This window comes from Oncorhynchus clarkii, chromosome 13, assembly GCF_045791955.1.
Source record: "Oncorhynchus clarkii lewisi isolate Uvic-CL-2024 chromosome 13, UVic_Ocla_1.0, whole genome shotgun sequence".
Classification (NCBI taxonomy): Eukaryota; Metazoa; Chordata; class Actinopteri; order Salmoniformes; family Salmonidae; genus Oncorhynchus; species Oncorhynchus clarkii.
Window position 1 is genome coordinate 55,608,025 of NC_092159.1, and position 26,455 is coordinate 55,634,479.

Below are 26,455 nucleotides of genomic sequence, written 5' to 3' on the forward strand. Positions count from 1 at the left end.
TTCAAACCTGTAGTACAAGAGAGGACGAGCACGAGAAAGAAGCTTCCCCGTCGAGAAACTTCAGTCTACAAATCAACATTGTACGTAGCATGTAATGTGTTTATCTAAGTATATTAAATAAAATAAGACGAAATATGATTGATATCTGAATAATTGGTCACATTAGCAAGCAGGTAACGTTAAGCGTTGGGAATCGAAATAGCTTAGTTAGCATTAGCTAGCTAACAAACAATTTCGGCTAGTGAGCTAGCTAACGTTAGCTTATTAGCTAGTGAGAGCACATGAATGCATTGGGCCACACTAGCAAGAAATCGCAACATCAACGAATTTACCGTTTGTCGATACTCGATGGGATTTAGCTAGGGATTCTTGTGAAGTTGGCTACTAACAAAATCAAAGTAGCCCACTGGCCAAATTTGGAAAGATATGTTATTATTTCGTTTGGTTAACGTTTGTAGCCATGTTTAGCAGTAAAGTAGCTAGCTAAACTTAGGAGCTAGTAACTTTGTTTAGATTACTTCTCAGTCGTTGTTAATTCTCTGCCATGTTAAATCGAATAATATATCGACTGCCTTAGTTTTATAGCGTTAGCTAACTAACCCATCTTTGTACTGCTTGGTAGTGTCGAGGCCGCATACTTGGCCTTTTTTTTTTACTGCATTTGTGTGGCTGAAGCCGGGGACTGCCGTGGTGAGAAGGGTTAAATTCAGTGGCGTTGATCCGAATAGCTACCGAATGGCCAGTACTTTGTTTTTTTTCGTGACTAGTTATAGTTAGAACGTCGGAATTAAAATAACCAACGTTAGTCGGATGGTTGTCCGGGTTGTTAAACTTCCCACTATCAGATCGTTTTTGGTGTTTAATATCCGCTTGCTATCGTTACTTGTGTTGTGTCCAAAGAAAGTTGTAGGGCGGCAATTGTTTCAAGTCGCCCAAGTCCAAGGATCACTAACTATATTGCAGCACACCGGCAGAAGGGAACCGGGTGTCGTGGGGGGTGGGGCAGGATTAGGGCGGTTAAGCTGGGTCACGGAGATATTTTACTCCTTGTCTAAAGTAGATCATCGCCTCGTTTTATTTGCCACAATCTGATTCCAAATTTCAACTCCAGCTCCCACACATTTTGTGCTCTGTTTGCACAGCCTATAGACCCGTTTCCGGGTAGAAGCAAGCTCATGCTCCTGGCAACGAGTGCAAATGGCGCTTTTTTTGTTGCCCTGCTCTGGCCATGTGCATGGCTCACCTTCAATCGCATAATGCCACTGAATTCCACATCATTAGTGAGCACATGGCGTTTAGTCTGGCAGTCGATATTTTAATCATAGAATTCTTCAATGTTCAATTTGGGAATCTGGCTGCAAGAGCATGTAGATTTTGTAGCCTGTTTCTTAGCTTTACATATACATCTATTGATTTGTTTTGTCATATATCCCAGTGCCAATCTGTGCCACACCACAAGAAGCATCTGTTTATAAACCCTCATACATTATTTAAACTATAGAAAGGTCAGTCAGCCCATGGTTACTTCCCTAATTGCACCTTATTCCCCATGGTGCACCATGTTGGTCAGACCTGTATGGGCCATGGTCAAAAGTAATGTACCAGTAAGTAATAGGGTGCCATGTATGATGCAACCCTGTCTCATTTTTGCAATGCTAATTACACTAAGTTTACTGTAGAATTCTGAGACCACTTGACCCACAGGATATGATGCACACTTAAAATGCATAACTTAATGATGGTGTTAGTATTCATGCTGTCTGATCCAGAGGTCTCTCATACAGTCATATACCTATACTCTCTCTGTCCCTGCAGACTTCTCTTCTAGTATAACTCTATCTCTACTTTTCCTTGTGTAGTATCTTTTATCAGTAACTGGGGACATAATTCCAATATCTGTAACTTTGTGTGTGTGCTCCCCATGCAGGATGGAGTGGCAGCCGGACGAACAGGGACTCCAGCAGGTCCTCCAGCTCCTCAAGGACTCCCAGTCCCCCAACACGGCCACACAGAGAGCCGTGCAACAAGTATCCTCATGTACAGACACTGACCAGAGGGTGGGGTTAGTGGAATGGCAGTGGTACTTCTGTGTGCTCTTCTGTGGTCCTCAGTTGGTAGAGCATTGTGCTTGCAACACCAGTATAGTTGGTTAGATTCCTGGGACCACCCATATGTAAAATATATGCACACAATACTGTACGTCGCTTAGGATAAAAGCGCTTGCTAAATGGCATATTATTCTATGGTAATTGCATCTAGTTCAGTTTGCATTGATCTGTCTATGGGGCCTGTATTGACAGTGTATTAAAGTGGACTGTCCTCCCCTCTGGATATGATGCATTCTATGTAACTCCTGACTGTTAATGATGGTGTTAGTATTCATACTGTCTGATCCAGAGGTCTCCTACAGTGACTTCTCTACTCTGTCTGGTCCTATAGATTTAGCCTCTGTTAGAATCGCATATAATCTTAATCCTCCAATCCATAACTCCCACTGGCCAATTTATTACGTACTTAAACCCTTGTCCTCATTAGGAACCGTGGGTAACGCTACTTATAACAGCAGTTATTTCACAACCGTTCATATGGTACAACCTATACAAAGGTGCGGAAACCATTTCTGTAGCTTTAGAATTAAACTTAGCCGGTATGTGACGAAATCACAGATCCGTTTGCATTCCAAACTCTGTCGCATTCCTAACTTATGAAATAAGCGCCTCACTTAGTATTTCAACAAGTGGTATTTTTCCTCTGTCTAAATGTCACCCGTAGATTAGTGCTGCAGTGAAAGTGTAGTCCCTAGGTATTTGTTTGAGTTGAGCATCACGTGAGATGTCTGTGATGTCATATTTCCCTTAACCGCTCTGTCAGAAACTTGAACAGCTCAACCAGTTCCCCGACTTCAACAACTATCTAATCTTTGTGCTCACAAGACTGAAAACTGAAGGTGAGAGCCCTGTCTGTCTGAGTTTATATGTTCTAGTTGAGCATCTGGTAGCCTGAGTCGTGTTCATTAGGGCACACACATTACTTCTGAGCTCAAAAAGTAGTTTTGTGTTTCTTTGTCTGTTTCCATTCTTTGGTCAGCATGCCGTCATTATCTGCTAGCCTTGTTATTAGTGGTTCTCTAGGCTGCTGCGTGTCATTCTGAATGCACGTTGCTGTGGCCTTCGTCTGCATCTCTGACATTCTTTTTTTCTTCCTCTACCCCATGACCTCATCATTCCTTCCTTCTCCCCCCCAACCTCATCCTTTCCTCCCCGCACCTCATCCTCTCCTGCTCTCCCTCTCCAGATGAACCCACTCGTTCTCTGAGTGGTCTGATCCTGAAGAACAATGTGAAGGCCCACTACCAGAACTTCCCCCCGGCCGTGGCTGACTTCATCAAGCAGGAATGCCTCAACAACATAGGCGACCCGTCGCCCCTCATCCGCGCCACCATTGGTGAGTCAGTGTGTGTGTGTGTGTGTGAGCTCTGGGTGGGTGGGTGAGTTGGGGTGGGGTCTTGACATGCGTTACATCTGTTTCATTGTCTCAGGTAACTGCTGTCCTGTGGCTTTAATGTGGCTAATTTTTCTCACTGTCTCTCCCTTTAGTAGCTACAGTTGAAGTTGGATTTCAATGTCAGGAATTGTGAAACTGAGTTTAAATGTATTTGGCTACGGTCAATGTAAACTTATGACTTCAACTGTATCTTCACCTCATCTCCTCCCAAATAAATTTGTCTCACCCCCCTATCCTGCCCTCTGGATATTATGCATTCTTTATAACACCTGACTGTTAATGATGGTGTCAGCATTTCTCTGTCTGATCCAGAGGTCTCTGGATTCCTTAACTCTCTTGTACATCCCTGTTTCCCTACATCTGGTCTGACAAGACAGCATAGGTGGAAACCTTTGAGAGGGTTTACGTTCACCTGTCCACTTCTTCCAGATCAGTGGGCTCAAACGTTTTGCTTCACCTGGTGCCCTGGATGGGCGGAGATTTCACGTAAGGACCAATGGAATGGTCTAAAATGTGTAAACTCCGCCCACCCTAGTCACTGGGCAATGCAAAATGAACGTGCCCAGTGAGAATGGCAGTGTCCCTTCCAAGAGAGTATTCTACACCTGCATTGCTTGCTGTTTGGGGTTTTAGGCTGGGTTTCTGTATAGCACTTTGAGATATCAGCTGATGTGCAAAGGGCTATATAAATACATTTGATTTGATTAAGACCAGACCACCCTATGATTGTTGGTTCCTAACCTCTCTTCATCCCTCTCTCGCAGGTATCCTGATCACCACGATCACTTCTAAAGGGGAGCTGCAGACCTGGCCAGAGCTGCTGCCCCAGCTGTGTAACCTGCTCAACTCTGAGGACTACAACACCTGTGAGGTCAGAGCTACCTACCTACCACACACTCACATCTTTTTCTAGCCTCTCCCACTTTCTCTTCCTCCTTTCTTTTCCATCTTCATTCATCACCCTTCATTTTTCTTTCATTTTTTTGTCCTCCCTGGCTTTTCTCTTTTCCCCTCATTCCCTGTCACACTCTTTCCCCTCATTCCCTGTCACACTCTTTCCCCTCATTCCCTGTCACACTCTTTCCCCTCATTCCCTGTCACACTCTTTCCCCTCATTCCCTGTCACACTCTTTCCCCTCATTCCCTGTCACACTCTTTCCCCTCATTCCCTGTCACACTCTTTCCCCTTACCTCCCCTGTCCCTTTTTTCTTCCTTCCATCTTCATATCCCTTCTCCTCTACCTCTCCCCCGCCCTCTACCTCTCCGCCGCCCTCTACCTCTCCCCCGCCCTCTACCTCTCCCTCTACCTCTCCCCCGCCCTCTACCTCTCCGCCGCCGCCCTCTACCTCTCCGCCGCCCTCTACCTCTCCGCCGCCCTCTACCTCTCCCCCGCCCTCTACCTCTCCCCCGCCCTCTACCTCTCCCCCGCCCTCTACCTCTCCCCCGCCCTCTACCTCTCCCCCGCCCTCTACCTCTCCCCCGCCCTCTACCTCTCCCCCGCCCTCTACCTCTCCCTCTACCTCTCCGCCGCCCTCTACCTCTCCCCCGCCCTCTCCCCCGCCCTCTACCTCTCCCCCGCCCTCTACCTCTCCCCCGCCCTCTACCTCTCCGCCGCCGCCCTCTACCTCTCCGCCGCCGCCCTCTACCTCTCCGCCGCCGCCCTCTACCTCTCCGCCGCCGCCCTCTACCTCTCCGCCGCCGCCCTCTACCTCTCCGCCGCCGCCCTCTACCTCTCCGCCGCCGCCCTCTACCTCTCCGCCGCCGCCCTCTACCTCTCCCCCGCCCTCTACCTCTCCCCCGCCCTCTACCTCTCCGCCGCCCTCTACCTCTCCGCCGCCCTCTACCTCTCCCCCGCCCTCTACCTCTCCCCCGCCCTCTACCTCTCCCCCGCCCTCTACCTCTCCCCCGCCCTCTACCTCTCCGCCGCCCTCTACCTCTCCGCCGCCCTCTACCTCTCCCCCGCCCTCTACCTCTCCCCCGCCCTCTACCTCTCCGCCGCCCTCTACCTCTCCCCCGCCCTCTACCTCTCCCCCGCCCTCTACCTCTCCGCCGCCCTCTACCTCTCCCTCTACCTCTCCCCCGCCCTCTACCTCTCCGCCGCCCTCTACCTCTCCGCCGCCCTCTACCTCTCCCCCGCCCTCTACCTCTCCGCCGCCCTCTGCCTCTCCGCCGCCCTCTGCCTCTCCGCCGCCCTCTACCTCTCCCCGCCCTCTACCTCTCCCCGCCCTCTACCTCTCCGCCGCCCTCTACCTCTCCGCCGCCCTCTGCCTCTCCGCCGCCGCCCTCTACCTCTCCCTCTACCTCTCCGCCGCCCTCTACCTCTCCCTCTACCTCTACCTCTCCCCCGCCCTCTCCGCCGCCCTCTACCTCTCCGCCGCCCTCTACCTCTCCGCCGCCCTCTACCTCTCCGCCGCCCTCTACCTCTCCGCCGCCCTCTACCTCTCCGCCGCCCTCTACCTCTCCCCCGCCCTCTACCTCTCCCCCGCCCTCTACCTCTCCGCCGCCCTCTACCTCTCCCCCGCCCTCTACCTCTCCGCCGCCCTCTACCTCTCCGCCGCCCTCTACCTCTCCCCCGCCCTCTACCTCTCCGCCGCCCTCTACCTCTCCCCCGCCCTCTACCTCTCCGCCGCCCTCTTTACCTCCTAAGAAGTATTTTTACTCTCTCTAAATGTTTCAGTAGCGTTCTCTCCACATCCCATGCCATCTGGATATGATGCAGAACACCTTGACAGTGATTGCCAGTGATGCTTGTTGTATTCATACTGTCTGATCCAGACCTGTAGCCTATTGCCTCCAATCATCCTACTTCATTTCCCTCTGTTGCTCTGAGTTTGACTCGGTCTGTCTGCGTGTGTTCTCTTGATCAGGGCTCGTTTGGAGCCCTGCAGAAGATCTGCGAGGACTCGTCGGAGCTGTTGGAGAGCGACGCACTCAACCGCCCGCTCAACATCATGATCCCCAAGTTCCTGCAGTTCTTCAAGCACTGCAGCCCTAAGATCAGGCCAGTCCCAGGTCCCCTGTACCGCCAGACTATCCTGGTCCCAGATCACTTTGTGCTGTCTTGCCAACACCTATGTTCATTGTTATGTCAGTGACTAGGTCTTGGCAAGACAGCACAAACAGATCTGGGAACAGGCTACAACCAGACGCCACTGGTTGTTTCTCTGTTCTCACTGTTTTGTCCAGTAGAGCATAGCACACCATAGCAAAACGTTTTGCACCAGATTACACATCTGTGTTCTTATTGGACCAGCTTAGGTAGTTGCATGGAACCTTTGTCATTTTCAAAACGTTTTGCACCAGATTACACATCTGTGTTCTTATTGGACCAGCTTAGGTAGTTGCATGGAACCTTTGTCATTTTCAAAACGTTTTGCACCAGATTACACATCTGTGTTCTTATTGGACCAGCTTAGGTAGTTGCATGGCACCTTTGTCATTTTCAAAACGTTTTGCACCAGATTACACATCTGTGTTCTTATTGGACCAGCTTAGGTAGTTGCATGGAACCTTTGTCATTTTCAAAACGTTTTGCACCAGATTACACATCTGTGTTCTTATTGGACCAGCTTAGGTAGTTGCATGGCACCTTTGTCATTTTCAAAACGTTTTGCACCTACTATCCCACTGTTTGTAAAACTCTGTTACTCATGGTGCTATTCTCTCTGCCTGTAGATCTCATGCCATCGCCTGTGTGAACCAGTTCATCATCGGCAGAGCCCAGGCCCTGATGGACAACATCGACACCTTCATTGAGGTGAGCATCAGGCAACGCACACCACTGTTGACCATAGAAATATAATCACCGTGGTCAGATGGGCTATTCCCATTCTAGTAGTTCTACTTCTATGGTGGTGACTCTGAAGAACACTGATCTGATCATCTGGCTATGTTGCAGAACACCTTGACAGTGATGGTTATTGACGCTTGTTGTATTCATACTGTCTAATCCAGACTCTACAGCCTCTTACATGTCCATCGTCTAGACAATGGTGTGTACTGTAATCAATGGTGTTGAGGATGGCTGTAGATTCAAGACTGACATCTGTCTCATTTTCTTCTCTGGTCTCTCTCTCTCTCTTCGTGTCTCTGTCTCTCAGAGCCTGTTTGCGCTGGCTACAGACGAGGACTCTGAGGTGAGGAAGAACGTGTGCCGGGCTCTGGTCATGCTGCTGGAGGTCCGTATCGACCGGCTGATCCCTCACATGCACAGCATCATACAGGTGAGACCACCACTTCCTTATTTACTCTCCCACTGACCAATCAGCATGTCCGACACTAATGTCATACCCCATCATCCAATCCCTGACACTGCTGTGTCTCTCTCCCCCACCAGTACATGCTGCAGCGCACACAGGACCCGGATGAGAATGTTTCTCTGGAGGCCTGTGAGTTCTGGCTCACCCTGGCTGAGCAGCCCATCTGTAAAGAGGTGCTCTCTGGACACCTGGTGCAGTGAGTAATCCTAAACATACCTGTAACATACAGCATCACCTGGACGTGATGTAGAGAGAGTGGGGACGGTCAGGTCAGAGGTGTAGAGGGGGACAGAGGTTAGTCAATAGTACAACATGCAAGAGTAACATTCCCATAGAGGTCCTATACTTCCTAGTGTGTTTCATTCTGTTTACACACTTCACTGTGTTCTATTAGGTGTTATGTTCAGAGGAACAGAATGTTGATGACAGTTAAAGGGTTGGCTAGCTGCAGTACAGACATCTCATGACATTTAACCTCTGCCCTTCCCATGCTGTCTGGATATGATGCATAACACATTAACTGTGATGGTCAGTGATTCCTGTTGTATTCATACTGTCTGATCCAGTCAGCTGCAGCCCACTTGCCACATCTGACGCTCTGTAACTTCAATCAATTATTATATGGAACCAAGAACTGCAGTGTTGCTGATTGACCAACAGTAGGAAGACGGCTTGACTAATGGTGTCTGTTCTGTCTCCTCCTGAAGGCTCATTCCTATCCTGGTGAACGGCATGAAGTACTCTGAGATAGACATTATCCTGCTGAAGGTGAGCCTGTCTCAGTTCTGGGTGTGAATGATGACACCACACCTATTTCCCCCCACCAGGGTTGTGTTCATTAGGGCGCACTAGCAAAACGTTTTGCAACGTGGAAATGAAAAGGACCAGTCAAGACAGTACCTCCCTGTTTCGGACCATTTGTTCAGTTGTGTGCTTAATGAACACGACCCAGAAGTCTTTCCTCCCACCTTCCCCCTCCTCTCTTCTTACTGGTAATCTTGGTGTGATGGCAGCTTTATGCTTGAGACTCGACTGATGTTAGACGTATTCATGCTCTCTGACCTAAGTGTTGTATCTGGTTAATGCCAGTTAATACTGTAGCACAGTTTTTCCTCTGTCAACTGTCCACACATTCCCAGTTCCACAACACCCAGGCTAACCCACAGGGAATTTCCCCTGCAGGCACTCCTCACTCTGACTCCTAGTCCTCTGTCAACTGTCCACACATTCCCAGTTCCACAACACCCAGGCTAACCCACAGGGGATTTCCCCTGCAGGCACTCCTTACTCTGACTCCTAGTCCTCTGTCAACTGTCCACACATTCCCAGTTCCACAACACAACACCCAGGCTAACCCACAGGGGATTTCCCCTGCAGGCACTCCTCACTCTGACTCCTAGTCCTCTGTCAACTGTCCACACATTCCCAGTTCCACAACACAACACCCAGGCTAACCCACAGGGGATTTCCCCTGCAGGCACTCCTTACTCTGACTCCTAGTCCTCTGTGAACTGTCCACACATTCCCAGTTCCACAACACCCAGGCTAACCCACAGGGGATTTCCCCTGCAGGCACTCCTTACTCTCTCTCCTAGTCCTCTGTGAACTGTCCACACATTCCCAGTTCCACAACACAACACCCAGGCTAACCCACAGGGGATTTCCCCTGCAGGCACTCCTTACTCTGACTCCTAGTCCTCTGTGAACTGTCCACACATTCCCAGTTCCACAACACAACACCCAGGCTAACCCACAGGGGATTTCCCCTGCAGGCACTCCTTACTCTGACTCCTAGTCCTCTGTCAACTGTCCACACATTCCCAGTTCCACAACACCCAGGCTAACCCACAGGGGATTTCCCCTGCAGGCACTCCTCACTCTGACTCCTAGTCCTCTGTGAACTGTCCACACATTCCCAGTTCTACAACACCCAGGCTAACCCACGGGGGATTTCCCCTGCTAGGCACTCCTTACTCTGACTCCTAGTCCTCGGTCATAAAGTCACACAGTTACTCATTTGACTGCATTAATACCCTTCTGGCTGTTTCTGGCATTAAGCTGTGTCCATATGCCCATGGTTCAGCATGCTTTTTAGAGTGAGAATGTCTTAGCCTCCTGAACTGAAACCACATTTGGCCTAAGTTATTAAATATTAGCCTGGTCCCAGATATTTTTGTGCTGTATAGCCATCTCTTATGCGTACTGTCATGTTTCACAGCACAGACCTCGGACCAGAAAAATAAAACACACAGCAATGATACATCTCTCTCTCTCTCTCCAGGGTGATGTGGAGGAGGACGAGGCTGTGCCAGACAGTGAGCAGGACATCAAGCCTCGCTTCCACAAGTCCCGCACCGTCACCCTGCAGCACGAGGGAGGAGAGGGCGAGGAGGGAGAGGACATCGATGAAGACGACGATGATGATGACGACGATGATGAGTCGGGTTTGACTTAAAGACAGTTACAGCCATTATCACATTGACTGGAACTCTACGTGAGTCGGACTTGACTTAAAGCCGACAGTTACTGAAACCACCGCAGCCAGGGTGGAGATGCGTTAGAGAAAACACATTGAGTAGATGACAGGAGCAGGAGGGTTGTGTCTGCTGCAGGCTCTACGTGAGTCTTGTCTGCGTGTGCTGGCTAAATGGTGTAATATACATATGATAGTCATTCCTGTGGGACAATGACAAAGTTCTCACACCATCCTGACAGCACTGGCTCGGTTACTTCCCTGTTTGGCTGCTCTCTCCACTGTTAGTGCACTGCTCCCCAGCGTCTCATTAGCAGTAGAGCTGGAGGTGCTGATTGGACAGTGTGAACCCTGAACAGCCAGAGTAGTGATTACTGACATCAGTGACGCTCCCTGCTGCTGTCTGGAAATGGAGTGATTGGCATGCAGAGATTCCCCAGAACGGTGGGAGACCCCTGTTATCACAATGGTGTCTAGAAATAAAACAACATGGAAGTGGTATTGCAGAGATTCACCAGAACTGTGGAAGACCCCTGTTATCACAATGGTGTCTATAGAAATAAAACAACATGGAAGTGGTATTGCAGAGATTCACCAGAACTGTGGAAGACCCCTGTTATCACAATGGTGTCTATAGAAATAAAACAACATGGAAGTGGTATTCTGTATATGAGTGTTATTTCACGTAGCCTTTACCCAAATGATTTAGCTTTTTAGCGGTGTCATAACTAGATTACAAGGTGGATAATCCTTAGACATTATTTTATGGAAATTGCTGTCATTGCTTCAGGGCTGTTGCTAGTCTCGTCAGCCAGACGCCAACATCAATGACATTCTGGTGAAGGACAATCTGACTTGTTGTGGAGAAACCTAGAACTCCTTAAGTGGCTGGTAGGCTGTTGCTAGTGTGTGTGTTTAGAGACTGCAGAAAGACATTGTGTTTAGCTGCTGCTGTGGAAGTGATGACATGTTCTCATCTGAACATATATGATGCTAATTAGAGATCGTTTTCTGATCCACAGCAGCATATTGGTAGGACTGGTCTCCTTCAACACCTTTGGTTTATTTGGAGAATCTGTTACTGGTCAGTCCTGTACAACTTGGCCTGGTCCAGATTCAGTAGTGTGAAAAGAGTATGATATTAAATGGCTAGTTCACTCTAAAACCATCTTTAGTATTTTGTTCATTAGTCCACTGTTAATAAAATCCCTGCAGTCAAGTTTTCAACATAGAGCACTTTGGTGCAGAGTTTGAGTGAACTATCCCTTTAACGGTTTGTCCCTCTTATCACCCCGTAGGCAAGTGTTCGGCGGCAGCGCTGGATGTGCTGGCCAATGTGTTCCGAGACGAGCTGCTGCCTCACCTGCTGCCCCTGCTCAAGGGCCTTCTCTTCTCCCCTGACTGGGTCACCAAGGAGTCTGGCATCCTGGTGCTGGGGGCCATCGCTGAGGGTATGGACTAGGAAATCAATCAATCACACTGTTGACACTACACATAGATCTCTTGCTCAGTCTCTCTCCTTCTGTGTGTCTCCCTCTCCACACTTTGGACTCTTTCTCTCTTGACACCATCTCTATCAGGTATCTCTCTGTCTGCTACTTTCTGCTCTGTTGCTCTCCTCTCTTCTTTCTCTCCTTCAGTACACAGTGGTTCTTTCTCCTCTCACTCCATTGAGAGTTGACTGTCCCTCTGGATATGATGCATTCTATGTAACTCCTGACTGTTAATGATGGTGTTAGTATTCATACTGTCTGATCCAGAGGTCTCCTTCAGTCAGACTTCTCTCCTCTGTCTGATCCAGAGGTCTCCTTCACAGACTTTTGTCTGATCACTCCTTTTTTTACTAGATTTAGTCTAGTCTTAGTCATTTTGACTAAAATATTAGTCACATTTTTGTCATTTGAATAATGATTTAGTGTAGCCATTGTTAAAATGAGGGAAATAGTGGGCCATTCTAGTCCACTAAATGTCTTCATATTGTAGTCCTATTTTAGTTAGGGTTAGGTTAGGGTTAGGGTTGGGTTAGGGTTAGGGTTAGGCCATTCATCACATTTTTCATGCCTCATTAACCGATAGTTAACACACATCACTGACTTCCATGTGCACAAACATACATAGCCTTGTCCTACCAACATATCGTTCTGCATAACATCCTATCACATGATTCTCTTCCCAATAGCCCAATTGGCAGAAAAACACATTACTCTGCAGCAGGTAAAAAAACAAGTGATTGTAGTCAGTATTTAGTCTCATTTTCATCAACGTAAATGAAAAATAATTTTGGTGAATTGCAATGTTTTCTGGGTCTGTTTAGTCAGTTATCGTCTTGTCTTTTGCCACTGAAAAATACAGTGGGGCAAAAAAGTATTTAGTCAGCCACCAATTGTGCAAGTTCTCCCACTTAAAAATATGAGAGGCCTGTAATTTTCATCATAGGTACACTTCAACTATGACAGACAAAATGAGGAGAAAAAATCCAGAAAATCACATTGTATGGGATTTTTTATGAATTTATTTGCAAATCATGGTGGAAAATAAGTATTTGGTCACCTACAAACAAGCAAGATTTCTGGCTCTCACAGACCTGTAACTTCTTTAAGAGGCTCCTCTGTCCTCCACTCGTTACCTGTATTAATGGCACCTGTTTGTTATCAGTATAAAAGACACCTGTCCACAACCTCAAACAGTCACTCCAAACTCCACTATGGCCAAGACCAAAGAGCTGTCAAAGGACACCAGAAACAAAATTGTAGACCTGCACCAGGCTGGGAAGACTGAATCTGCAATAGGTAAGCAGCTTGGTTTGAAGAAATCAACTGTGGGAGCAATTATTAGGAAATGGAAGACATACAAGACCACTGATAATCTCCCTCGATCTGGGGCTCCACGCAAGATCTCACCCCGTGGGGTCAAAATGATCAGAAGAACGGTGAGCAAAAATCCCAGAACCACACAGGGAGACCTTGTGAATGACCTGCAGAGAGCTGGGACCAAAGTAACAAAGCCTACCATCAGGGACTCAAATCCTGCAGTGCCAGACGTGTCCCCCTGCTTAAGCCAGTACATGTCCAGGCCCGTCTGAAGTTAGCTAGAGAGCATTTGGACGATCCAGAAGAAGATTGGGAGAATGTCATATGGTCAGATGAAACCAAAATATAACTTTTTGGTAAAAAGTCAACTCGTCGTGTTTGGAGGACAAAGAATGCTGAGTTGCATCCAAAGAACACCATACCTACTGTGAAGCATGGGGGTGGAAACATCATGCTTTGGGGCTGTTTTTCTGCAAAGGGACCAGGACGACTGATCCGTGAAAAGGAAAGAATGAATGGGGCCGTGTATCGTGAGATTTTGAGTGAAAACCTCCTTCCATCAGCAAGGGCATTGAAGATGAAACGTGGTTGGGTCTTTCAGCATGACAATGATCCCAAACACACTGCCCAGGCAACGAAGGAGTGGCTTCGTAAGAAGCATTTCAAGGTCCTGGAGTGGCCTAGCCAGTCTCCAGATCTCAACCCTATAGAAAATCTTTGGAGGGAGTTGAAAGTCCATGTTGCCCAGCAACAGCCCCAAAACATCACTGCTCTAGAGGAGATGCATGGAGGAATGGGCCAAAATACCAGCAACAGTGTGTGAAAACCTTGTGAAGACTTGCAGAAAACGTTTGACCTCTGTCATTGCCAACAAAGGGTATATAACAAAATATTGAGAAACTTTTGTTATTGACCAAATACTTATTTTCCACCATAATTTGCAAATAAATTCATTAAAAATCCTACAATGTGATTCTTTTCTCATTTTGTCTGTCATAGTTGAAGTGTACCTATGATGAAAATTACAGGCCTCTCTCATATTTTTAAGTGGGAGAACTTGCACAATTGGTGGCTGACTAAATACTTTTTTTGCCCCACTGTAGGTGTCAATGAAATGAACACTGCTCTCTCTGTCCCTGTGGACTCTGCTAGTCTCTAATATCTGTCTAGTTCCTTGTTGCGTTAGGTCAGTTCAGATTGACTTAGCAGTGGTGCTGTCGGTCCTTTTTGTCAGTGGATGCTCTATTGTCTCTCTCCACTGTGATTTGTCTCTGTCTCTCCTCTTTCTCTTTCTCTCTCCACTGTGATTTGGCTCTACTTTCTCTTTCTCTCCACTGTGATTTGGCTACACTTTCTCTTTCTCTCTCTCTACTGTGATTTGGCTCTACTTTCTCTCTCCACTGTGATTTGGCTACACTTTCTCTTTCTCTCTCCACTGTGATTTGGCTACACTTTCTCTTTCTCTCTCCACTGTGATTTGGCTACACTTTCTCTTTCTCTCTCCACTGTGATTTGGCTACACTTTCTCTTTCTCTCTCCACTGTGATTTGGCTACACTTTCTCTTTCTCTCTCCACTGTGATTTGGCTACACTTTCTCTTTCTCTCTCCACTGTGATTTGGCTACACTTTCTCTTTCTCTCTCCACTGTGATTTGGCTCTACTGTCTCTCTCTCTCTCCACTGTGATTTGGCTCTACTGTCTCTCTCTCTCTCTCCACTGTGATTTGGCTCTACTGTCTCTCGCTCTCTCTCCACTGTGATTTGGCTCTACTGTCTCACTCTCTCTCCACTGTGATTTGGCTCTACTGTCTCACTCTCTCTCCACTGTGATTTGGCTCTACTGTCTCTGTCTCTCTCCACTGTGATTTGGCTCTACTGTCTCTCTCTCATTCTTCAGCCCTTTATGACCCCTGTCTGTTAGTCAGTAACACACTAATATCGGCAGACAGCAGATGTTGACAGTGAGGGAGACGTGTCCTAATGCAGAGTAGGTGTAATGCCATATATTTTCCGCTGGGCTGACCCAGTTAACACGTCACTAATAGGATGTACACTAATTGGATTCCATCTGAGAGTATATTTTATATTAAAAGGTATAAACACTAAGCCAGATGACTGGCTGTCCTTCACGTGGCTTTGTGTTGATAATAGACTTGGCCAACAATTGAGTGTTGTCAATAAAGAATTTGCCTCAGGCTAGCTAGATTCAAATTCTATCCAACTTTATCGACATGAAAGGAGGAATTGAATGTTGCCTAAGCGATACACAGATCGCAATATTCAATTGAATCTCTTCACAAATACACCAGGGGAAGACAATGTGTCATGGTTAAACTGATCACTTAATATTGAGGTTTTATCTCCAATATGTGCTTTGACCTCATACCCTCCCTACAAAACTGATCCCCCCCCCACCCCCAATCACAAACCAAATATTAAAACAGCGTCATAAAAGGTCAAGTAAAATTCCATGCATTGTTGTGCTTTACCTCCCAGAACCCCCCCCCCCACCTCATCCTGTGTCTGTGACAAAAACACTCTCTCTAACCCCTCCTCTCCTCCAGGCTGTATGCAGGGCATGGTGCCCTACCTCCCGGAGCTCCTCCCCCACCTCATTGCATGCCTGTGTGACAAGAAGGCCCTGGTGCGCTCCATCGCCTGCTGGACCCTGTCCCGCTACGCCCACTGGGTGGTCAGCCAGCCCCCAGACTCCCACCTCAAACCCCTGATGACCGAGCTGCTCAAGAGGATACTGGACGGCAACAAGAGGGTGCAGGAGGCCGCCTGCAGGTGTGTACTGTGTGTGTGTGGGAGTGTCCTTTTGGCATTGTCAATGTGTTTCAGCTATGACAGTCAGACCTGCCCCCCCCCCCCCCCCCCCCCCAATTAATTAAGCTGTGCTTGATTGAGCTTGCCTGCTGTGATGGAACCAATGGAATAGTCCCAAAAGTTCGACCCTGGCAATCAAGGCAAGCTCAATTTAAACGCTCAAGATGGGGTGTGTGTTTAGAGACTGCAGAATGACTGGGCATTTGACTTCTGCTGTGGAAATGATGACATGTTTCTCACCTGAACATATGATGCTAATTTGAGATCGTTTTCTGATCCACAGCAGAATATTGGTAGGACTGGTCTCTTAAAGGGTTGTGTATAGGCCAGCTTGGTTGTTAACCTCTCTGGGAAATGTGGGACGGTAACGTCCCACCTCGCCAACAGCCAGTGAAAGTGCAGGGTGCCAAATTCAAAACAACAAAAATCTCATAATTAAAATTCATCAAGCATACGAGTATTTTACACCATTTTATAGATAAAATTCTCATTAATCCAGCCACAGTGTCCGATTTCAAATAGGCTTTACAGCGAAAGCACCACAAACGATTGTTAGGTCACCACCAAGTCACAGGAAAACACAGCCATTTTTCCAGCCAAAGAGTGGAGTCACAAAAAATACAAATAGAGATAAAATTAATCACTGACCTTTGATGTTCTTCATCAGATAACACTCATAGGACTTCATGTTACACAATACATGTATGTTTTGTTCGCTAAAGCTCATATTAATATAAAAAAAATCTAATTTTACATTGGCGCGTTACATTCAGTAGTTCTAAAACACTCAGTGATTTTGCAGAGAGCCACATCAATTTACAGAAATACTCATCATAAATGTTGATGAAAATACAAGTGTTACACATGGAAATAGAGATATATGTCTCCTTAATGCAACCGCTCAGATTTCTAAAGAACTTTACGGATAAAGCTGACCATGCAATAATCTGAGTACAGCGTTCAGACCCACAAAGCAGCCAAAAAGATATCCGCCATATTGGGTAGTCAACATTAGTCAGAAATAGCGTTATAAATATTCACTTACCTTTAATGATCTTCATCAGAATGCACTCCCAGGAATCCCAGTTCCACCATAAATGTTTGATTTGTTCGATAATGTCCATAATTTATGTCAAAATAGCTTCTTTTGTTAGGGCATTTAGTACACAAATCCAAACGCGCATTCAGGTCCAGCCGAACGTCGGACGAGAAGTTCAAAAAGTTATACTACAGGTCATAGAAACATTTCAAACTAAGTATAGAATCAATCTTTAGGATGTTTTTTATCATAAATCTTCAATAATGTTCCAACCGGAGGATTCCTATGTCTGTAGAAAAGCAATGGAACGGAGCTACCTCATGTGGAATGCGAGTGACCAGCCTGTGACTCTCTGCCAGACACCTGACTCATTCAGCTCTCATTAAGTCCCACTTCACAGTAGAAGCCTCAAACCAGTTTCTAAAGACGGTTGACATCTAGTGGAAGCCTTAGGAAGTGCAACAGAACCAATATCCCACTATCTCCAATAGGGTCTGAGCTAAAAAACTACAAGCCTCAGATTTCCACTTCCTGTTTGGATTTTTTTCTCAGGTTTTCACCTTCCATATGAGTTCTGTTATACTCACAGACATCGTTCAAACAGTTTTAGAAACTTCAGTGTTTTCCATCCAATACTACTAATAATATGCATATATTATAAGCATCTGGGACAGAGTAGCAGGCAGTTTATTCTGGGCACCTTATTCATCCAAGCTACTCAATACTGCCCCCCCTGTCACCAAGAAGTTAAAGCAGATGTTATTGAGTGTCCACTGTATTAATGTCTGTGTGTGTGACGTGTCCATTCTCGTGCTCTGACCCATTGGCCTTTGTGTCCCTCAGTGCGTTTGCCACCCTGGAGGAGGAGGCATGTACAGAGCTGGTGCCCTACCTCAGCTTCATCCTGGACACGCTGGTGTTCGCCTTCGGCAAGTACCAGCACAAGAACCTGCTCATCCTCTACGACGCCATCGGAACGCTCGCCGACTCCGTAGGACACCACCTCAACCAGCCTGTGAGTCTGGATCTTCACTTAGTTAGCAAACTAGCACTTAGCAACATCAGCAAGCTGGATCAGCTTCATTTACCGCCTTACATCCTCTGTTGTGGTGCGTTGTTGCTGTATCACAACCTCCTTGGTTACTTTTCATAGGTTCATCTTTATGCCCCTCTGCTCTCCTCTATGATGAATTCTAAACAGACATTGGAAATCTGAATCACCAGTGTGGATGTATTTTACAGTGAGGTTGTTTAGTGAGAGAAGACAGGTGTATAAATAATATCACATGTAGGTTGTCGCTACGTCACAATCTCAGCCTGGTTGGTTTACACAGGTTTCATCTTTATGGTGAGGAGACACAATATTACTGGACTGTATAATGACTGTCTCCTCTCTGCCCCTACAGGAGTACATCCAGAAGCTGATGCCTCCCCTTATTGCCAAATGGAATGAGCTGAAGGACGAGGACAAGGATCTCTTTCCACTTCTGGAGGTTCTACATTATTATATAAATATATACATTATATACAACCATGTTTGGTGCATCACGAGGTGGATCATTCTTAGTTTTGATTTTGTGGTATTTGCCGTCATTGCTTCAGGGCTGTTGCTAGTCTCCTGAGCCAGAGACCAAAAATAATGACATTCTGCTGAAGGACATTCTGGTATGTTGGGGAAAAGCCTAGAACTCCTTAAGTGGCTGGTAGACTGTTGCTAGTGTGTGTGTGTGTGTTTAGAGACTGCAGAATGACTTTGCGTTTAGCTGCTGCTGTGGAAGTGATGACATGTTCTCATCTGAACATATATGATGCTAATTAGAGATCGTTTTCTGATCCACAGCAGCATATTGGTAGGACTGGTGGTAGGACTGGTGGTAGGACTGGTGGTAGGACTGGTGGTAGGACTGGTCTCAACCTCTTCATCTGACAAATAACTGGTGCTGGAGATCGGGCATTAGGCTGGTTTTTTGTTGTAGGTCATTTTTTATTGATTTTTAAAATGATCTTTAGCTCTTAGAGCCACTCAAAGCATAACAATGGAAACGGGTGACTGTTGTGCTTCCATTGGTCTGTATTATACCACACATCTTATTGTACCACACATTTTGAGGTTCGAAGCGTTGGATAGAACAAAGACTGATATTTCACCGGATGTATCAGTGTGAAGCATCCGCTTGGCGTTTCAACTCCGTACCAGATATGATGAGAGGAAGCCCAGTGGCCGGCCGTGGGAGAAAAGATGGAGCAACATGTATTTAGTCTGACATGTTCTCATCGATGCAACATTTGATCTCCATACAGTTTTCTGTTACTAAAACTAGAATCTGTAACAGACTGGACTGTGTTTTTGAGACTTTACCTGTTGCCAAAGTAAAACAAATGTGTGTTTAGGAGTACAAGGGCAAATTTACTTATTGCACACGCTCACTTCAGAGTAGGCATTCCCTCGTGAAAATATGCAAATATGTACAAGAATGTGACAATAGGATCTCACTAGCTGGTGCTTGGCGCTACCCACCTCCTTGCTTGTTCTGCCCACTATGATTGATTTCCTCCCATTGGAAATGACAGGCTCTGGTTGATCTTGGGTTTGTTTATAAAAATTAAAAAATGTTAACGTCCAGATGTGATTTTGCAAAAAATGTCATTAGCTCATGAGATCTAAACGGGGATTGACTGACTTCTGTATCTGAGAAGTTATAAATCCACTCCCTCCATTCCTTTTGTTGATATGAAATCACAGGAACAGTAAAATAATGCTATTTCTTAAAGGGAATTTTAAGAATTTGAATATTTTTTTCTTCAAATTGACAGGACACTACTTTGACCTGTTGATATGCAGGCTGTATTTTTGTTGTTTCCGTCCCCCGCCCACCAAACTAACCCTGTCTCTCCCTTTGCCTCCCCAGTGCCTGTCGTCGGTGGCCACGGCCCTGCAAAGTGGCTTCCTGCCCTACTGTGAGCCTGTCTACCAGCGCTGTGTAACCCTGGTCCAGAAGACCCTCGCTCAGGCCATGGTAAGAATCTATAGAGCTCGACCGCTTGTTATCCTAAAAACTGGATATGAGTTACCCCGGGTAACTGAGTCGGTTAATTACATGACCTTTATGAATTCTGAAGCCTTTATGTGCTTGTTTTCATTACATTAATAGTTCAATTCACAAAAAGTGACGTTAGTTGAAGATTCTCATAAAACTACATGTAGAACATCTCCTAAGCCTGTGTTTACCAGATACCTTATTTTTGGCTTTTATCCCCCAAAAAGGATACATTTTCCCATAGGCTTTGTCCAACGAGCCATGGTTTTATTTATTTAGTTTACCTTTATTAAACCAGGCAAGTCAGTTAAGAACAAATTCTTATTTTCAATGACGGCCTAGGAACAGTGGGTTAACTGCCTGTTCAGGCGCAGAACGACACATTTGTACCTTGTCAGCTTGGGGGTTTGAACTTGCAACCTTCCGGTTACTAATCCAACGCTCTAACCACTAGGCTACCCTGGTGGAGTTAGTACCTACAAAAAGACACCATTACTATTGCTCTCTCTAGTACAGTTTATACACATTAAATCACTAGACATGCCTTCAGTGAAGAACCATGTTAATGTATAGCAACAAACTGTTACAAAATAAGCCAGCTATAGGTAGGTTTCCTTCCAATTGGCGACCAGATTTTCATGCAAATATTCGACAGGCGCCATAAAAACATTATGTGCGTTTTCCCACATGAGATGGTTCCATCCAATTGACTTGTTGTGTGTAGGTAGCACAGTGGTTAAAAGTGTTGGGTTCACTAAACGAAAGGTGGCTGGTTTGAATGGCCGAGCCGACTTGGTGAATAGTCTGTGCCCTTGATCAAGGCACTTCACCCTAATTTAACCTAAATTAACTTTTGTGGTTCAGTTTCCATGTACCAGGCCTCCCGGGTGATGCAGTGGTCTAGGACACTGCATGGCAGTGCTAGCTGTGCAACCAGCAACTGTAGGTTCGCGCCCAGGCTCTGTCGCAGCCAGCCACGACCGGGAGGTCCGTGGGGCGACGCACAATTGGCCTAGCGTCATCCGGGTTAGGGAGGGTTTGGCTGGTAGGGATCACGCACTAGCGACACCTGTGGCGGGCCGAGCGCAGTGCACGCTAACCAGGTCGTCGGGTGCACGGTGTTTCCTCCGACACATTTGTGCGGCTGGCTTCCGGTTCGGATGCGCGCTGTGTTAAGAAGCAGTGCGGCTTGGTTGGGTTGTGTTTCGGAGGATGCATGGCTTTCGAACTTTGTCTCTCCCGAGCCTGTACGGGAGTTGTAGCGATGGGACAAGATAGTAACTACAAGCCATAGACTACAAAAAGAAGCCTCCAACACACAGCAAAGATTTAAAAGCATGACTAGAGACTCAATGAGTAAAGCATAAAGCTACTGGGTTTATGAGGAAGTTCATGTTTAAGCTGTTATTCATCACTGTGACCATTTTGTTCAAAACTTTTAGAAACCAAGTGTTCCGATAAGCTTGTTCTTAGTAACAGCTTATTTTTTAATATCAAGGAATATTTAACTTTATAAATTGGTGCATGAGGCAGAAAAAATGCAGTGCGACTTTAGTTTGGCCATCAGTTTGGCCATCAGCCTCACCCCTGGAACCATCAGACTGTCCACTTCTCAGCGGAGGGAGGGAGGTAGAGCGGAGAGATGGGGAGTCTGGGGAATGGCAGCCTCACCCCTGCTCCCTTCCTCCCCTCAGACTGACCATCAGATGGAAGACTGTCCACTTCTCAGCGGAGGGGGGAGTCTGGAATGGCAGCCTAGAGACTGACCATCAGATGAGACTGTCCACTTCTCAGGGGGAGTGGGGAGTCTGGTGAATGGCAGCCTCACCCCTGCTCCCTTCCTCCCCTCAGACTGACCATCAGATGGAAGACTGTCCAGACTGGCAGCCTCACCATCAGATGCAGGCCAGCAGTCCAGTGAAAAACAAACGCATATTATGCTCACCTTGCTATAGGTGATATATTACCAGTGTGAGCATATACCTACATTTTTTTAATATAATAAGACAATTGTCAGGGTAATTCAAGCATAGCCAATATGCAGTGATACTGTTTTGGGGCTATAGCCTACTCCACAACCCTCATTGCTACAGTACTGATTGAATTGGTTAATGTTGCATAAGGCTTAGGTTTTTTAAGTCGAGGTTAAGAACAATCTGAGCTGTAGATCTCGGTTTACATTTTCAAACTGCCGTCAAGCGTCTCATCGTGTCGTAGTGGGGGGGACCACTTACCTTCGGTATGATGCTATTTCAATATTTACACAAGTTGTTCCACCGCCATTTCTCGCATAATACATTTTACCGAAGCAAGAAGATTCCACATGGTTTAATGTATGTTTTTGTTGTCCACATTTGGAAAGTTGACAAACACATCTTCTCTTTCCATCATGCCTGCCTGTTCTTTTTTATCCGACATGTTCTTTACACACATGAAGGTTTGGATGGAAGCCTGGTTTCAGATATGAATCGTAACTTAGACTATAAACAAATGTTACTTGCAAATGTATTCTACACCACAAAGCATGAGTTAGTGTAAACTGTGTTTATTCAGCAGTTTATTTAACAAATCGTACGTTTTGGCTCCATATCCTAACTGTGACCAAAACCCCACTGACTCTGTCTCCTCTCTCTCCAGATGTACAACCAGCACCCTGACCAGTACGAAGCTCCTGACAAGGACTTCATGATTGTGGCCCTGGACCTGCTGAGTGGCCTGGCCGAGGGCTTGGGGGGCAGTGTGGACCAGCTGGTGGCCCGCAGCAACATCATGACCCTGCTCTTCCAGTGCATGCAGGTACACCGGGGCCTCCAAGTGCCAACTGTCAGCGGCCATTTTGAAAATGTGAAATTAGTCAACTTGAAGGAGTATATGTTGCCGTATCGCTTGTTGCCGTTCGCAATTTTTTAAATTAAAGTTGATATTCTTGCTTTTTGGAGTGTCAAGAAAAGTTCAAAATAGTTGTTTTAACCAGATGTGTCTGAGACTAACTGTGCGTTCTTCCAGGACCCTATGCCAGAGGTAAGACAGAGCTCATTTGCCCTGCTGGGTGACCTGACCAAGGCCTGCTTCCCTCATGTCAAACCCTGCATTGGTGAGTCAACCATAGTAGTGAAGACATTCACTGTCAATGTCATGAAAAGGTACTGGTGCTGAGGTGTGTGTTGGAGTGGCTAGTAGTTTATGTATTATTTGTATGTTGGTGTGTTTAATGAACCTGTGTGTTTGTGGGAGTGTGTGTATACCAGTGATTGTGTGACTAGTTGTGTTTAGCGTTTGTATATAAACCTGTCTCTCCCCTCTAGCCGAGTTCATGCCGATCCTGGGCCTGAACCTGAACCCAGAGTTCATCTCTGTGTGTAACAATGCTACCTGGGCCATTGGCGAGATCGCCATGCAGATGGGTGAGTTACTGCTTGCTGTGTGTCCTTACTGCAGTCTTCATTTCTTACACACCCACCCTTTACCTCACAACCACTCTAAAATGTCTCTCACTATCTCTGCTTTTCCTCTCCCTCTAACTCTCATAATAACACACACAGACCACCAACAACCAGCCACTCCTATGATCTCTCTTAAGACTGTCTGAAATGTTCTATGTGGAAGTTGAAGGTCTGAGTGTGACTGAGGTCACAACATAGGGATGAACACACAGATGATTATGGTGCTGTGTGTTACGGTGTGTGATGCTAGGGTTTGGTGTCTTTTGGATGGAGCATGTAGCTAACTCTGTCCGATTTGATTCGCTGCTCTTGCTCTATAACCCATGAACTCAATGACCCTCTGTCATACGAGTGAGCCAATCTCCCTTGACTACAGTGTGCTGCAAGATGCCTGAGTGATGGGTCCTGCTACCATTGGACTCTGTAACAGTGAGGCCTGCAGGTGTGTGCAAGCATGGCAGGCCAACCAGCAGTAGTACAGTGTAGTGACATTGTGCTATAATACCTCTACAGGGAGAACTGACAAGAAGGATGAAGGAGATTGCTCAGGTGAGCTAGGGGGAACCATTGCTTATAGATGGCGGCCATTTTGGGAAATTGTCACGGGAACCCTATTTTTGTAGCAACACCACCAGATTTACTCCATCAGTAAATCATGTTGGTAGTGGTGATTTGATAGGAATGATTGTAATGACACTATAAATACTCTCAATGACAGTGAATACTTGACAGCGCTGATGTGGGGATTGATTATAGACCTGGCTTCAAATTCTATTTGAAATCATTTGAAATACTTAAGCTCTGCTTGATTGTGTTGGAAAGGAACCAAGAGAAAAGTCCCTAAAGTTCAAACCCTGTAAATTTGCCGCTCCAGGCAGGCTTGAGAAAATACTCAAAATATCTGAAAGATTTCCAATAGTAATTGAACCCATGTATGGCGAGCAATGCCATAATTTCCAGCTGGTTGATTGTGGTGTTTTCCTCTGTGCCTGTAGGAGCAGACATGCAACCCTATGTTGGGCTGGTCCTCAACAACCTGGTGGAGATCATCAACAGACCTAACACACCCAAGACCCTCCTGGAGAATACAGGTACGGTACTCACACAGACACGCATGCTTAAACCTCCCACCCCCATAGACAATACCACTATTTAGGCTCCAGTCCACTCCTATGATGATCTCTCTAACAGACATTCGAAATCTGAAATATTCTATGTGGAAGTTTAAGGTCTGAGTGTGTGACTAACACTTCTGACACTGAAGTGATTGTTCTAAACCCTGTTGTTATGGCCCTGTAGTTATTGCCACATAAATCATCACTCCTGTGTTTCACTTGGGACAGCCATTACGATCGGCAGGCTGGGCTACGTGTGTCCACAGGAGGTGTCTCCCATGCTGCAACAGTTTATCAGACCCTGGTGCACATCGTTGAGGAACATCAGGGACAATGAGGAGAAAGACTCTGCGTTCCGTGGAATCTGCATGATGATTGGAGTCAACCCCGCTGGAGTGGTTCAGGTGAGGGGGGAGGGGCTTCTGAACACTGTTCCACACAGGAACATGTATTTACTGGGTCCGGGACTGGTTCTATTTTTATTCCCTGAGTGTGTTGCCTCTCTGCTCTTGTCTATGATGAACTCTAAACAGACATTTGAAATCTAAATAACTAGTGTGGATGTAGTTTAGACTCTCAGATAACTGGTGAGAGAAGACTCATTGTATTCAACCTAGCGCGTTTGGTGTCATTGAAGGATGATTGGATGCTAAATTAGCGATAAGGGAATGTGGATGAATGTTGGATGTTGTCATATGAACGTTGGTGTCTCTTCAGGACTTTATCTTCTTCTGTGATGCTGTGGCCTCCTGGGTTAGTCCTAAGGACGATCTGAGAGACATGTTCTACAAGGTAAGCCTCAACAAATCTCACCCGTATGTTTGATCCTCAGAATACGAAGGGTCTAGACTTGGGTTCTAAGTCGACCTAGTGCTCCTCTTTCTCCACAGCCTGTGATGATCTTTCTCTACAGACATTCGAAATCTGAACATATCTTGTGGATATTTTAGAATCTGAGACGTGTGGTGCTAAGAAAACAAAAGAGAACCAGCTTTGCCAGTCGCTGAAGTCCTCTGACCCTGTACCTCACCTTGATTTACAAGCTTTGTTGTTTTTGTAGATCCTCCATGGCTTCAAGGACCAGGTGGGCGAGGAGAACTGGCAGCAGTTCTCAGAACAATTCCCCCCTCTGCTGAAGGAGAGGCTGTCGGCCTGCTATGGCGTGTAGTTCCCCTCGCCGACACAGGACACGCCTGTCAGGTATTGACACACTTTAGGTAGAACTGATCTAGGATCAGCTTCCCTTCCCCAAATCCTAATGTTATGTTTAGTCCAAGTTCTCTCTGTTCACCTGAATAAATAAAAACATTTTCTTCTCTCTCCTTCTCTTCCTATTCCCTCTTCTCTCTTCTTATTCACTCCTCTTCCTCCTCTCTCCCCCTTTCCCACTTTCTCCTCTCTCCAGGTTTAATCTACGGGAGGGTTACTGGGGGAACTCATCCATCTGTGTTACTGCACTGCCCTGATCGTGGGGGCAGGAGGAGAGGGACTGGCCCTGGCTCCTGTCCATTCAGACTACAAGTCCCACGACCCTGTGTGTCTCTGTGAGGGTGGGTGGGAGGGAGGGTTACTGGGAGGGAAACTGGGGAGAAAGCCTCTGGATTTCAAACGCCAAACTTAAATCCGACGACATACTCCGATGTAACCAAAGCCACAGGTTTCTGTAAGAGGGGGAGGGAGGGTAGGATAAGCATATGCAGGGGTCGGCTGCGAACGGCCCTAAATCCATTTGATAACTCTTTAGATACCAAGGTTAGAGGAGAGCTGTGGTGGGAGGGCGGGCGGGGTGGCAGCAACCCCGGAATAAATAAATTAAGGAGAAATCTAAAAACCAGCCCAGGAGCCACAGTTTAAAAACACAACTCACATAATAAGTAGACTGGCACACTTAGACTTAGTTCAGGAAGGGAAGGTAGTTGCCCTGGCCCGAACGACCAATCGGTG

General features: G+C 46.5%; 1 protein-coding gene and 4 non-coding genes across 5 annotated transcripts; all 5 read left to right on the forward strand.

Annotated features, from left to right (window-relative positions):
• On the forward strand, nt 1-26,048 carry LOC139365124 (transportin-2-like). The gene is made up of 25 exons (XM_071102536.1): nt 1-80; nt 1,928-2,027; nt 2,872-2,947; nt 3,295-3,444; nt 4,269-4,375; nt 6,373-6,506; nt 7,181-7,262; nt 7,606-7,728; nt 7,842-7,960; nt 8,472-8,532; nt 10,046-10,208; nt 11,536-11,688; nt 15,612-15,837; nt 17,759-17,930; nt 18,322-18,408; nt 19,825-19,932; nt 22,591-22,749; nt 22,960-23,047; nt 23,259-23,357; nt 23,910-23,945; nt 24,392-24,487; nt 24,740-24,915; nt 25,229-25,303; nt 25,572-25,711; nt 25,917-26,048. The coding sequence occupies exons 2-24, from the start codon at nt 1,929-1,931 to the stop codon at nt 25,677-25,679; spliced, it is 2,697 nt and encodes an 898-aa protein (XP_070958637.1). The 5' UTR covers nt 1-80; nt 1,928; the 3' UTR covers nt 25,680-25,711; nt 25,917-26,048.
• LOC139365367 (small nucleolar RNA SNORD41) lies at nt 2,327-2,397 on the forward strand. The gene has a single exon (XR_011626652.1). It is a non-coding gene; the product is annotated as a small nucleolar RNA SNORD41 (small nucleolar RNA).
• LOC139365369 (small nucleolar RNA SNORD41) lies at nt 6,210-6,280 on the forward strand. Its single transcript, XR_011626654.1, has one exon. It is a non-coding gene; the product is annotated as a small nucleolar RNA SNORD41 (small nucleolar RNA).
• Nucleotides 8,260-8,330, forward strand: LOC139365365 (small nucleolar RNA SNORD41). Its single transcript, XR_011626650.1, has one exon. It is a non-coding gene; the product is annotated as a small nucleolar RNA SNORD41 (small nucleolar RNA).
• On the forward strand, nt 11,927-11,997 carry LOC139365368 (small nucleolar RNA SNORD41). The gene has a single exon (XR_011626653.1). It is a non-coding gene; the product is annotated as a small nucleolar RNA SNORD41 (small nucleolar RNA).
• Nucleotides 26,049-26,455: the final 407 nt, after the last annotated feature.

What these genes read in the sequence shown, in the direction of transcription:
- LOC139365124 (XM_071102536.1), top strand. Translation starts at nt 1,929, where the DNA reads ATGGAGTGGCAGCCGGACGAACAGGGACTCCAGCAGGTCCTCCAGCTC. An exon ending in ATCTCTTTCCACTTCTGGAG is followed by an intron (nt 18,409 to 19,824) that starts GTTCTACATTAT and finishes TTGCCTCCCCAG; the next exon opens with TGCCTGTCGTCGGTGGCCAC. An exon ending in GACCCTCCTGGAGAATACAG is followed by an intron (nt 24,488 to 24,739) that starts GTACGGTACTCA and finishes CACTTGGGACAG; the next exon opens with CCATTACGATCGGCAGGCTG.